General features: G+C 42.0%; 1 protein-coding gene across 3 annotated transcripts in view; it reads left to right on the forward strand.

Moving 5' to 3' along the window:
• The first annotated feature begins 16 nt into the window (after positions 1-16).
• Positions 17-12,751, forward strand: part of ADPRM (ADP-ribose/CDP-alcohol diphosphatase, manganese dependent) — a 194,872-nt gene continuing 182,137 nt past the window's right edge. Inside the window, exons 1-5 of one of the 3 annotated variants that reach the window (XM_031467605.2) lie at positions 38-114; positions 931-1,091; positions 6,201-6,813; positions 7,661-7,777; positions 10,723-11,422. In XM_031467605.2, coding sequence (XP_031323465.2) covers positions 1,089-1,091; positions 6,201-6,813; positions 7,661-7,777; positions 10,723-11,033 — 1,044 coding nt within the window. In that variant the 5' untranslated portion in view covers positions 38-114; positions 931-1,088 and the 3' untranslated portion in view covers positions 11,034-11,422. Of the gene's footprint in view, positions 115-930; positions 1,092-6,200; positions 6,814-7,660; positions 7,778-10,722; positions 11,423-12,751 lie in introns of those variants that run through there. The other 2 variants (XM_031467616.2, XM_031467614.2) reach the window with 2 other exon arrangements.

Genomic DNA, 12,751 nt, shown 5'->3' on the forward strand with positions numbered 1-12,751 from the left:
CGCCGTTTCCGCTTCCTCCGGAAGTGAGGGGGAGCCGTTCTTTCCGCTTCGCTCCTTGGTGACGCGGTACCCTAGCCGGTAGTCAAGAGCCGTTCGCCGAGGAGCTGGCGCGCGGTAGGTGGTTCCTCGCGGCGGGAGGCGGGCCCGGCCCGGGCTGGGCGGGAGCTGCGCGGGCGGGCGGCAGAGTGGGCAGCAGGGCTCTCAGGAGGAGGTAGCCTCCGGGGCCGGGCTGAGTGGCGGGGCCTGGGCCCGGCGGGCCTGAGCGCCGCTCGCGGGGCCCAGGGCTTCGGCGACTGCAGCCGCTCCTTCCCCACAGGGCTCCCCCGGCCTCAGAAGAGAGCGCCTGGAGACGGGCGGGACGCGGCAGCCCGCGTTCCCACCTTCTCAGGCGCCCTCGGCCAGGCCAGGCTGGAGGTCGGCCAAGGGGCATTGCTGGGTCGTTGACCGCTCTTCACCCCTAACGAAGAAGCGGACCCCTCGCGCTTGAAATGTTTGACTTATAAAAACATTTCTGACCAGGATCTGAGTGTTAGGGTGACAAGGGCTTGTATGACTGAACTGCCTGAACTTCCAGTTAATTCCCAGGTTATAAGGAACATAATTATAAACAACGCTGTACGAAGTAGTGTCTCTGCTGCGTCATGTCCCAAGCCTTCACTTGCTGTCCCTGGGCCCCAGTTCCTTAAAATGCCCCCCGCCCCCCAACGCCCCTGACCCCTTCAGTTTGGTGGTTGAAAGTTTGCTGATGGGTTCTCTGTCCGGGGCTGCTTATCTTGTTTGGGTAAACTGCATGAGCTATATATGCCTGTATTTATAGAAGCCCTCTCTATTAACGAGGCAGAGAACATTCGTCGGTTTATTTTTCATTCCTTGTGAAAGTTTAACTCGTGTTCATACTGTCTTGCCTTGTTTCTGTCTCAACATCTGCAGTCTTAGCCTTTTCCCTCCCTGCCTCCTTGGTGGAGTTGCAAAATACAGAAAAAGGAAAAAAAAATCACCTTCTGATGCTCTTCCTTAACTTCGGATCCCACTCCTGCGTGCTCCGACAGGCAGAAGCAACTGGTGCCCCGTGATGGTGGCGCTGGAACATGGTATTTTCTGTGAACTGGCAGAATTAGCCAGTGTGCTGCTCTGCTTTCTAACGCAGTAAGGTTGTAGTCTGTCACTACCCATGTTTCTTGATGCCCTGATTGAGTTGGAATTCTCTGGAAAATCTGCTCAAAGTAAATGCTCGCTCGGCACTTGGAATCGTTTTTAATCAAACGAAGTTTCTATGGTTAAGATTTTTTTGTACCCTCTTATTTCTGTGCACTTGTTTCCCCAGGGGGAAGTTATTCCTTAAATGGACAAAAAAGACACAAAAGTAAGTTGCTTAGTCAGGCAGTGAACATATAAAATTATCACTCATCACTTTGCTCAGTTGTAGGTTAACCGATCAGACACACATCATACAAAATTAAAACTGAATTCAGTGTTGTTTTCAGGTCTGTTAAGTTTTATTTCCCAGAGTGATTTTTTTCTTTAAATAGGTTGACCCTTTATTTACCAGAGCACTTTTATACAGCTCTTTCATATTAAATTTATAATATTAAATAAAATACTATCATCTAAAACAGTTCCTTACTGAAAGTAGGTATTTTATAACTAGACATTGGATGAATTGCTAACAGCACATCTGAGCCTGACATCATAGACCCATAAAACTTTAGTGTTAAAGGATACCTAAAACACTGGTGTAAACCTATCACTTATGAAAGGAAAATCAGAATGGTGTTGGCATTGCTAAGAGAGCTCTGAAATGGGGCTGGGAGGCCCTTGAAGACGTGTGACTTACGCAGGATGCACGTCTCAGTCTGGATGGAATCTGAGCTTTTGACCACTTACTGTCCTAATGAAGTTCTCCAGAAATGTGCCAGAAACTCGATACTTCTTGGACCCCTATCTTAGAATAATTCGTGATTCTTTAAGGACAGATACTTCCTGACTCACATCAGAGTCAGTTCCCACCAGGCAACTCTGGCTTTTTGTATTTAAGAGCCCCTGACTCTTTCTCTTCCCCAGAACACTCAGTTTTACCTGAGTCTGTCTCTCCCGAATGCAGTTCTTAAGATCCCAAATAAACTCTTTATTTGTAGTCTCCTGCATTGTTTTGGGGTTGGCACACTTTTATTACTACTCTTAAACCGCTAAGGTCACCCGAGTTTTGTTTTGATTTTCCAATTTAGATAATATCTGATGTTCTATCAGTAGTGACAAGGCTGATCAGATTTTGTTCTTGACATAACTTTAGGCTGTTTTGACTAGGACAGCTCGGTCTGACTTTGTGGGACCTTCCCGGCCCTTTCCCCCAACAGTGTGCCTATCCCCAAATATTTCCTGCCTCACCCTTCCTGTTACTGCAGTATTTAGTACAAGTGAGTTTCAAGGCTGCCCCTTCCTCTTTCCACAGCCACCTGTCCCTTGGGGTCAGTGTATAAAAACTTGGCTCACCCATCCCTTCCCTGAGATACTTTTGTCTCAGGTTTTGAGCATCTATTACAATAGTTCCTCTTAACAAAGTCTCTCCTTACTAATGTCTAGACTGTCACAGTTTTTTCCTTTGACAGTAGTGTGAAGGACTGTCTGTCTTCACAAGTTCGTCATAGATTCTTAAGGGCTTACTACAAGAACCTTCAGCCTTCTGCCAGTCTTAATTATTATAGAAGTGTTATTGTATCATCTTGTAGCAAGTTTTCTGCAAGTAAGCATCTCTGGGTACTTCTTTCCCTTCTTGAAAATCATTAATGCCTAATGTGGTTTTCACAGAATGCTGTCGGTTTATCCTGCACCATGACCTTTTTTGTAGGAATTTTTTGAGGAAGTCTTGTAAAGTTTTCCACATTTTCCTGGTCTATAAAAATTATGGTAGTTTTGTTCATCTTGAGGTTCAACAGGCAGATATATTTTCAGATATATAATTAAAAATAATTTTCTTAACATGCATATAGTGCTTTATGATATGCAAAGTAGATCACTGTGTTATAACTCAGTCAAATCTCACAAGCGGTGGGGGTTGTTTTGCTCTAGAAAAAACTGGGACTCCAATCAGTTCCAGGCCTTTAGTTTCACAGCTTTCAGCAGTTCATCATAATACCTCTGCACTGAGACTTAGGCTGACTTAGCATCTGTAAGTAGTGCAGGCGAAACTCTCTCAAAACTTGCTATTTTGCTTTCTTTTCAAAAGCAGATTGTTTCGTTAGGTCTTCTAATTCTTCTAGACTTTATTTTCCCTAAACTTCAGAATGCTTTTTAAAAACTTTATATTATAGACATTTAAAAACATGCTTTGAAGTAGAGATAATAGACCTCATGTACCCATTAGGAGCTTCAACAGTTATCCTGTACTCATCTCCTTTCTTGTGTGTACTTGGTGAAGGATGGGGAGTATTTTGAAAAAGTTCTGTGGCATTGGAATGCTTGTTCTAATCTTGCCATTGGAGGTGTCTGAGTTTTTGATCTCTCTGTCCACCACAGTCAGTCTCTCTGGCATTTCCCTGTATCATAAAGGACTCTGAACTAGTCAGGAGAGTCGGTTCCCTGCCCACTTGGTTCTTTTTGCCCTGACTCACTCATTCCTGATCCCAATTATCTTTCCTTGAACATGGCCTTGTTCTCCTCCCATGCCTTTTATCTTTCCTTTAACAGATCACAGTATAAATATGTCCCTGTTTTTTCAAAATAATTTCTTTGTTTAATAAAATTGCATACTTTGTATTCTTGACCTTATCTTTAAAAGCTATATGTATTGAGCATTTTGGATCTCTTTCCTACTCTGGAACACGTTACTGCTTTGAAGCATGTGGCCCCTGCACATTGTCTAACTTAAAAAAAAAGTTGGCAAATCTTCATATGTCCTGGAGTTTTCCTAAATTAAACTGTTTCAGCAGAAGGTTTGTCTGACAGGGCTTTGGGAATCATGTGACAGAAATCTTAAAGCCGATTCAGTTTGGCTTTACTCAAAGGAGATTTTATTGTCTTACAGAACTAAGTGAACAAGTTCTGGCAGGGACAGGCGATTCCAGGTATTCACCTAATGTTTCCAGGACTTGGTTTCCTTCCATCATGCACATTCGTTTCTTCTCGGTTGGGTTTCTTTCAGTTAACTTTTCCCCCGGCACCTCTACACAGTTATCTGTTTAGCAGGAGTTGTTCCTGTAGTTTTGCTAGTAGTTCCCACAAAAGTCCCAGAGCTGACGCTTATTGACCTCGAACTGACCCGAGGGAAACTGGGCTTTTATAGGCCAGCGCTGGGGGTTGAGGTCAAACCACACAAACTGAGAGTGAGGAATTGGGAGACTTGGAGTGCTGTTACCAGAACAGGAAGTGAATGACAGCTGTCTCCTGGACAAGATCAAATTAATTGGGACTAAATGCCCTCTAGGGGATCCACAGTACATACTTTCAGTATAAAGTCCCCGAGTTTAGAGAGAAAAACAAGCTTATCTGGCAGGGGATAAAAGCCGTTCCCAGAAGCTGTTTTCTCTTAAGCATTGGTAATAGTGTTCCAGTGAGACACTTGCTAAATTATCTTCTGGTTTGATTCTCCTTACTTAAACTTGAAATTCCAAATATTGAAACCTAGTAAGACGAGAGATTTTCAGCTTAGATGAGTTTTGTATTTATGTAGTTGTATCTCAGTTCACCATTCAAATCAGATAATCTCATCTATGCTAACCCTCATACATAATAACTGACTTGGTATTTAGTGGGGTTTTCAGGTGGGGACTGCAGGAAGAAATGAACAAATTGGGGGGGAAAACAGTATAAGAATACTAAGCCATTTTTCAGCATTTCCATCTTTTTCTGGTGCTTTTTTACCTGTTTATTTAGGGCTAATTATACCCAACCAGATTAAGGGAGAAATTAAGTTTATAACTGGGTAGATCAGATAGAAAGTGTGTCATTAATGACAACAGTTTTAGAGTGAAAAGAGGCCCCTAATTCACAAAAAATGTCAAAGTCTGGCCCTAAGGGCCAGTCGTAGAATTGTCCCCTCCACCTCTGATACGCACACTGTGGCGGGATTTCACGTGTCCGTAGAGGGTTAACATGAACTCAGTAGGAATACTGGGCACACGACTGGAGAACAGGAGTCGAAAGTAATTTCAGAAATTCCAAATGAATTTTTAAAAACAACTAGGTTTTAATAAACCTAGACACCACTGCACAGTTTATTACTGTAGCCTTTCTAACATGAATGGTTGATAAATTAGGATCTTGGCCTTTGATTTTGATTTTAGTCTTTAGTGTTCTTGGCTCTTTTAAGAGATTACAAATGATTATAAATTTAGATTGTTAACAATCTAATAAAATAATAGCTTTTTCAAGTCTAAATTGTGTGTACTTACTTGTCGGCCACTGAGGCAGGGCAGAGATCCTGTATAAGGGAAAAAGACTACATATTTCCTGTTTGGGTTACAGAGAAGGGGAGTGTATATTTGGTATTTAAAGAGCTGATTCAAATTTGAATCCACCTGTTAAAGAACCAGGAACCACTACTCACAGAAATGAAAATAGTCACCTCAACATCATAGTTTTTGTGTTGGACTTTTTGTTTGTTTAAAATTGTAAAATGGTATATTTTTTGCCTCTCACTGTCATTTCAGATATAAAATATGAGAAGATTATTTCAGGTGACCTACCCATCAGCAAAGAGAAAAGATCTAGCCCGACACAATATACCCATAGCAGGAACTGATGTATAAAGTAGAGTAGATGCATGTAATATTCAGTTCCAGCCCACCCCCTGCAAAATGTTGAACTTTTGATAGAATTATTTTGGTGTTTGTGGAAGATGTGCATATGTGTGTGTGTGTGTTTAAAACTGGTGTATATTTATTAAAAATGATAAATTACATCAGACTTGTATTTGACTTTACTAAAATTAGAAGGGCTGTTCATCAATAAATTACCCTTTTGTAAATTGTTGCTCTTCTGAGAACAGAGGTTATCATCTATTTCACAGATGAGAAAATTGAAGCATTTTTAGGACTTGGCAATTTGGACCTAAGACCATCAGACTCTAAAGTCCATACACTTTTCTCTATACCAAGCTACCTAGTGGATTGACTGTTGAGTTTAATATTCATTTAGCCATTTTCTCCAGTCCAGTTAGAAAATTAAGATGTTTATAACTTAGTTATCTTTTTCACTTTATTTAGAAAACTTTGGAGGTTATGGATGATAAGCCTGATCCTGGACCCCTAAGTGAGAGTTCAGAACTCTTCTCCTTTGGCGTTATAGCAGACATTCAGTATGCTGATTTAGAAGACGGCTATAATTTCCAGGGGAGCAGACGGAGGTACTACAGGCACAGTCTTCTTCACTTACAGTGTGCTATCGAACACTGGAATAAAGAAAGCAGCCCACCCTGTTGTGTACTTCAGCTTGGAGACATCATCGATGGATATAATGCACAGTATAAAGCATCAGAAAAGTCACTGGAACTTGTTCTGAACACATTCCAAACGCTGAAAGTCCCAGTTCATCACACGTGGGGAAATCATGAATTCTATAACTTCAGCAGAGACTACTTAACAAACTCCAAACTTAACACAAGGTTTCTAGAAGACCAGATTGCCTGTCATCCTGAGACTATGCCTTCAGAGAGTTATTACGCTTATCATTTTGTGCCGTTCCCTAAATTCCGGTTCATTTTACTTGATGCTTATGACATGAGTGTGTTGGGTGTGGACCAGTCTTCTCCAAAATTCCAGCAGTGTCTGAAGATACTGAGGGAGCACAATCCAAATACGGAATTGAATAGTCCTCAAGGTGAATTATTCCTTTGAGCTGAGAATCTAATACATTGTCTTTAAATTCTTCAGCTACCTTTTATTCAGCAGGAAGATGGACAATTAAGGTAAAAGTATATTGTCGTGTTGTTCAGGGTCAGGATTTCTCACAAGCCTCATGGCACATGGATTGGTGGCAGTTGGTTCAAGATTCCTTTATCTAACAGATACCTGAGTGCCTGTTCTGGGCCGGGCGCTTTTTCTAGGGCAGCTTCTTCAGAGCTGTAGGCAGTACTGACTACCACTTTTTTTATGGATGGAGTCGGGGAAATGAGAAGAAAGTGGGCAGGACAGATGATAAATGAAACAAATAAGTGATTAATGCCACCAAGAAAATAAAGTAATAATAATAATATTATAGAAGAGGACTAAGGGTACCATTTTAGTTAGGTGGCCAGAAAGAGCTTCTGTAAGGAGAAAAGCATTGAAGCTGAAACCTAAGTGACAGTCATCCTTGAGAAGAGCGGGTGGGGCAGAGTATTCAAGACGGAAATACAGAGGCACAAAGCAGAGTGAGACATTGTTGAAGGACACAGAAGAGCCCGTGGGGTAAAAGGTGATTTTGTAGTGAGTCAGGGGACATAGTAAACAGTCTGTTTTATTTTCAACGTAATGGAAGGCTAGGGAAGTAGCAGAGGAGCGTCAGGATTAGGAGTAAGATAAAGTGTGCTTGATGTTGCTCTAAATTCTTGTGGTCTCCTATTTTAAGTCAATTGCTGCCAAATATTGCTAAAGAAATATATATGTCCCCAGAGTAGCTAAGTTTGAATGCCCAAATGAGGGAAAAACTGACATTTGATGGGTCTAAAATACTGAATTCATTTCAGGACTTTCTGAGCCCCAGTTTGTCCAGTTTAATGGCGGATTCAGCCAAGAACAGCTGAACTGGTTAAATGAAGTTCTTACATTCTCTGACAGAAACCAAGAAAAGGTGGTGATTGTGAGTAAGTATTTACATTATTTGGTTACACTAGCATTTTAGAGAATAGGTTTAGTTAGGTTTTAAAGCATACTACCAATATTTAATACTGTGGTGTCCCCTTTCTATAAAATGAATGCTTAGTTTAAAATTTCTTATTGAAAAACAATCTGAATATAAAATTAACATTTAAGCTTGATTCAGGAAAGAATTATAAAGTAACAAAAACATCTTGCCGTATATTAGAGCCTGTAAGTTGGCCTTTTACGTTTCAAAGTAGAATTTCCCCAAATGGGATCGATTTATGTACTAATATTTAAGTGAAAAATGCCGTCCAGGCCCCAGACCAAATCCTAGCCTCAGGAGACCTACCTATGAGTGCAGTGGCCACCAAGGAGAGGCCTCTGCTGCCCAGGTGAAAAAAACTGATGTTACAGGAGGTGAGTGTGTGTGAGCCATCCAGCAGGTCTACAACTGTGTCCACCATGTGATTGTAACGAAATAAAATTTATTATTTTTGTTTAGAATCATTTTTCACAAACATACTGCCTTCAGATATTACAGGAATCTGGAGTTGCTCAGAATATACTTACGTGCAGATGTGTGCGTGTGCTGACAAACACACTCACACATGCACACATGAAGAACTGAGTTTGGATTTGCAGTATGGCTGTTGTGCTTGGTTTAGGGGCTGAGATTAGTTCTCTTGTTTAAAATGGGTGTGGCATGATGGACGGGCTGGGACTGAGGGTCACAGGGACTGGATTCCATTCCGGCTCCTGTTTCTATGAGCTCCGAGACTGGACAAATGTTGAACATACAGACTGCAGTTTTCTCCATGTTGCACCAAGTTATGAACATGAAAACCCTTTGAAAATGACAGGCTAGTCAGATAGTTGAGTATGTAAAATTTTATTTCTATAAATGTAGTTTTTCCTTATTAATCTTTCACTGATGTGGTGAGGACATGAGATGGAATGGGGATGTTGCTACTGCCATTGGAATATCAAATGTCTGTCATTCAAGGTTGGAAAATTTAAGGTGCCCTCAGGGGTTACAGGCATCTTGTGACACTATTTGGCTCTAGAATAAGTGGTCTCAAAAATGGGATACTTCTCTCATCTCGGCATTTTAGTTCCCACTGCCAGGATGTACCTGTTACTTTAAAGGATACTGGAGTTAAAAGGGACCTATAGATCATAGAGTCAGACATTTTAATTTTAATTCAAAGAGATTAAACTGCATAGCTCAAATCATACAGCTACTGGGACTGGAGTCCGTGTTCTGTATCCCAGGCCCCCCTCCACCTTCCCCGCGTTCTTCCCATCTCCCTTCACTCTGTCCCTGCACCTGTCTGCACTAGCAGCCTCTTACCTCTTCCCTTTTGCTGTTTGCTGAGACACCGGGTGAATACACCTGTAACAACTGAGTGCCTCGGGTTTTCCTTAGCAGAGTTTAAGATGGCCAGTAGATATGTTCTATTGTTTCTGTTTGCTTCTTCACCTTCATTCTGGCAATTCAGGTATTCGGCCTACTCCAGTTTTGGCCATGCAGTTAGAAGCATAGAGTTGCTGTTCGCTGAGACGCGGGGCAGTGCAGTAGTTAGCATTTTGGGTGAAGAGTTCAGGAGTTCAGTTTTGAAAATACGAAGTTTCGGGTGCCTGTTAAATATCAGATGCTTATTTGCATCAGCAGAGACGTCGAGTTAGCAGTACGTACACATGAGTCTGAAATTCGGAAGTCTGGGCTGGGTATATAAATGTGGAAGTCAAAAGAATACAGATGATACTTAAAACTACGGAAATTACTAAGAGCTCACCAAGCCATAAGTTGTCGATACTGAAGTAGTACTGAAGCCCAGGTGCCAGGCATTTGGCCCTCCTGCTAGGACTGGGGGAGTGAGGAAGCCGCAAAGGAGAGTGAGGATCAGAAGCAATGAGGTTGTGGGAAGACAAGGGGGTTGTGACGTTCTTGGAAGCCAAGTGTTCCAAGAAGAAGGGAGTGACTAATTGTGTCGGATGCTACAGGGACTTGATTCATGATTCAAGCCCTTTTTAAAGCTTGAAGAGTGGTTGTCAGTGTGTATGTGAGTGTGAGTGTGCATACGTGTGCTCTGTTATCCCCCTTTTTTTACTTGTATTATATAGTAATAGATATTAAACAGAGCAAAAATATTCAGAATAAAAACAAACAGTGACAGAAAAAAGGACAGTGATTTAATGGGAAGAAGGAAAGACCAGTGAGCTGTCGTACCTGTACTTCACAGTGGAACTGTGGCCTGATGTCTTGTCACCTGCGTCTTGTCATCAGGAATTTGAAATTCTCCCAGCTCCACTTGCACGTATCCCCTGTGGAACCTAGTGTGAATGCTCCCGGCCTTAACGTAGTTCTCACGTCTGCAACATTGCTATGGCCGCCTTGATCTCATGGAGGTGTTTAAAGTGGCATAAGTCAGTTCTTTATAAAACACTGTCTACATAAATGATATATAGTTCGCTGGCCCATCCCTAAACTGTCCTTTTACTTAGGAGTGGCTCTTTCCGTGTGTGTAACACTGTTACCCTGAGGGAAGTCAGCAAGACCAGATTCCAGTGCAGCATCTGCCTGGTCTCGGGCTGCCTCTGCAGACCGCCCTGCGCAGGATGCTCTTAGTCTCCCGTGGCATTTGTGCATCGTGAGACTCTGTAGGCCGTGGATCTCAGGGTTTCTTCCTGTACAGTGTCCTCTCTCCCCTTGGACGTGAACTGTCTCATCCTTCTTTATGCTCCAGACACGTGGCTGTAGATTATCTAGTTTTTCATGTATGTGTAGATTCTTTCTGATCTCGGTCCATAATGAGTAGCAATACACATTTTCTTTTTCCTGAGTACTATTTTTTACCCTTTTTCTTTCTTTCTTTCTTTCTTTTTTTTTTTGGTGAAAGAGTTATTTCTTAATTGGCTCATAACTCTTCTTCTCTTTAACTAACAGGCCATCTTCCCATTTACCCCGCGGCCTCTGACAGTGTGTGCCTGGCCTGGAATTACAGAGACGTCCTGGCAGTCATTTGGTCTCACGAGTGTGTGGTGTGTTTCTTCGCCGGTCACACGCATGATGGTGGCTACTCTGAGGATCCCTTTGGTGTGCACCACGTCAACATAGAAGGGGTTATTGAAACAGCTCCGGACAGCCAGGCTTTTGGCACAGTTCATGTCTATCCTGATAGAATGGTGTTGAAAGGGAAGGGCAGAGTTCCAGACAGAATTATGAATTACAAGAAGGAGAAAGCTTTCCATTTTTAGTCAGATTTTATTTTGTTGACTTTTATAGAAAGAGAATGACTAAGCTTTGTGGTTTTGTTCCACTCCCCTCCCCGAATCCTAAGTCTCATTGTTTAGTATTCTGTTTGCATAAGAAACAACCATAACTGGCTTCAGTGTGTGTTAGCTGATAAGATATTCTGAAATGTCATTTTTAGATAGGATATCCTGTGCTGAAAATTGGAAAGAAAATGAATGAAAGTAGCATGAATAAACCAGGGAGACTGAGGTGGGGGGGATATAGTCCTCAAAATAGACAGTATTTAGCTTTACCTGAGATTTTTTTACTTTTTACAAATAGTTTATTCATTCAATGTATTAGTTATGTAACTTAATATACATAATAAAAAAAATAAGCTCAGGTAAACTTTTCCATTTACCCAGCTGTGTGAATGAGCTTTGGATGTTTTTTGCTCAGAGTACCCATCATATTTTTACTTTTATAGGTTTATAGTCCTATTTTGTAAATGAAAAATATCGCCAATTACTTCACAGGTGAACAAATCCCCCCCCCGCCCCTTCACAAACGTGAACGTGTGGTCTCCCATGCAGACCTCTTGTGATTCCAACCAACACAGGACCAAGTGCCAGTACAGTTGGGTGCCTGCTAGCTTTCCCTCTGGGCTCCCAGTTGGTGCTATATGACACTAGTAGATAAATGAATTTATGACTTCCTTTAAAGACAAATGGGACATGTTTAACTCAGCTGTCATATGTCCTAAGGCTTATTTGCAGAAACACTCAGTGGTGAGTGGAGACTGTTCAAATGTAGGAAGAGTTTGATTCAGGGCCTAAAAAACAGGAAGACATAAAAAACCAGTACTGGTCAACATGAGCATGCCTGCTGAGTAGCAGGGCACTGTGGAGTATAGAGGTGTATTAGCTTCCTCTGGCTGCTGTAACAAATTACCACAAACTTGGTAGCTTGACACAGCATATATTTGTTCTCTCACAGTTCGTTCTCACTGGGCTGAGATCAAGGTGCTGTCAGTGCTATGCTCTCTCAGGGGGCTGGAGGGGAGAACCTGTTTCCTTGCCTTTTCCAGCTTCTGGAGCTGCGTCTTCCATTCTTTGGCTCATGGCCCCCTTCCTCCATCCGCAAAGCCAACGATACAGCATTTTCAAATCTCTTCTTTGTTGTCACATCCCTTTCTCCTCTTCTGTCTTTGTAGTCACATCCCCCTTTGCCTTCCTTAACTTGTGATTACATGAGGGCCCACCCAGATAAGACGGGATAATCTCCCCATCTCAGGATCCTTAATCACACCTGGAAGGTCCATTTCATGATATATGAAGGTCACCCTATATCTTCATAGGTTCTGAGGATTAGGACTTGGATATCTTTGGGGACCATTATTCAGCCCACCACAGAGGCGACTATAATGCACTCCCTGCATTCACTGACTTTACATGAGTGAGAGAGAGAATCAACCCTAGATACAAATGTGTGAGGAAAGAACTGTAGGTACATGGTGGAGGACTTTAATTTTGTTTGAAGGGACTAGGGATGTCTTGAAGAGGAAGGAAAATGGTTTAAATAGGTGTGCAGGTGCATTTCAAGTAGACAGAATAGCACACTATCATAGGATATGCGAGTTTAGAAGTTGTAAGTAACAACTATGAGGATTCACCAAACGGTGCTGGTGGAACAGTAAGAAATAAAGCAGAAAAAGGAAGAGCCTTGAATGACAAGTCCAAAC

Source organism: Camelus dromedarius, chromosome 16 (genome assembly GCF_036321535.1).
Source record: "Camelus dromedarius isolate mCamDro1 chromosome 16, mCamDro1.pat, whole genome shotgun sequence".
NCBI classification, from domain to species: Eukaryota; Metazoa; Chordata; class Mammalia; order Artiodactyla; family Camelidae; genus Camelus; species Camelus dromedarius.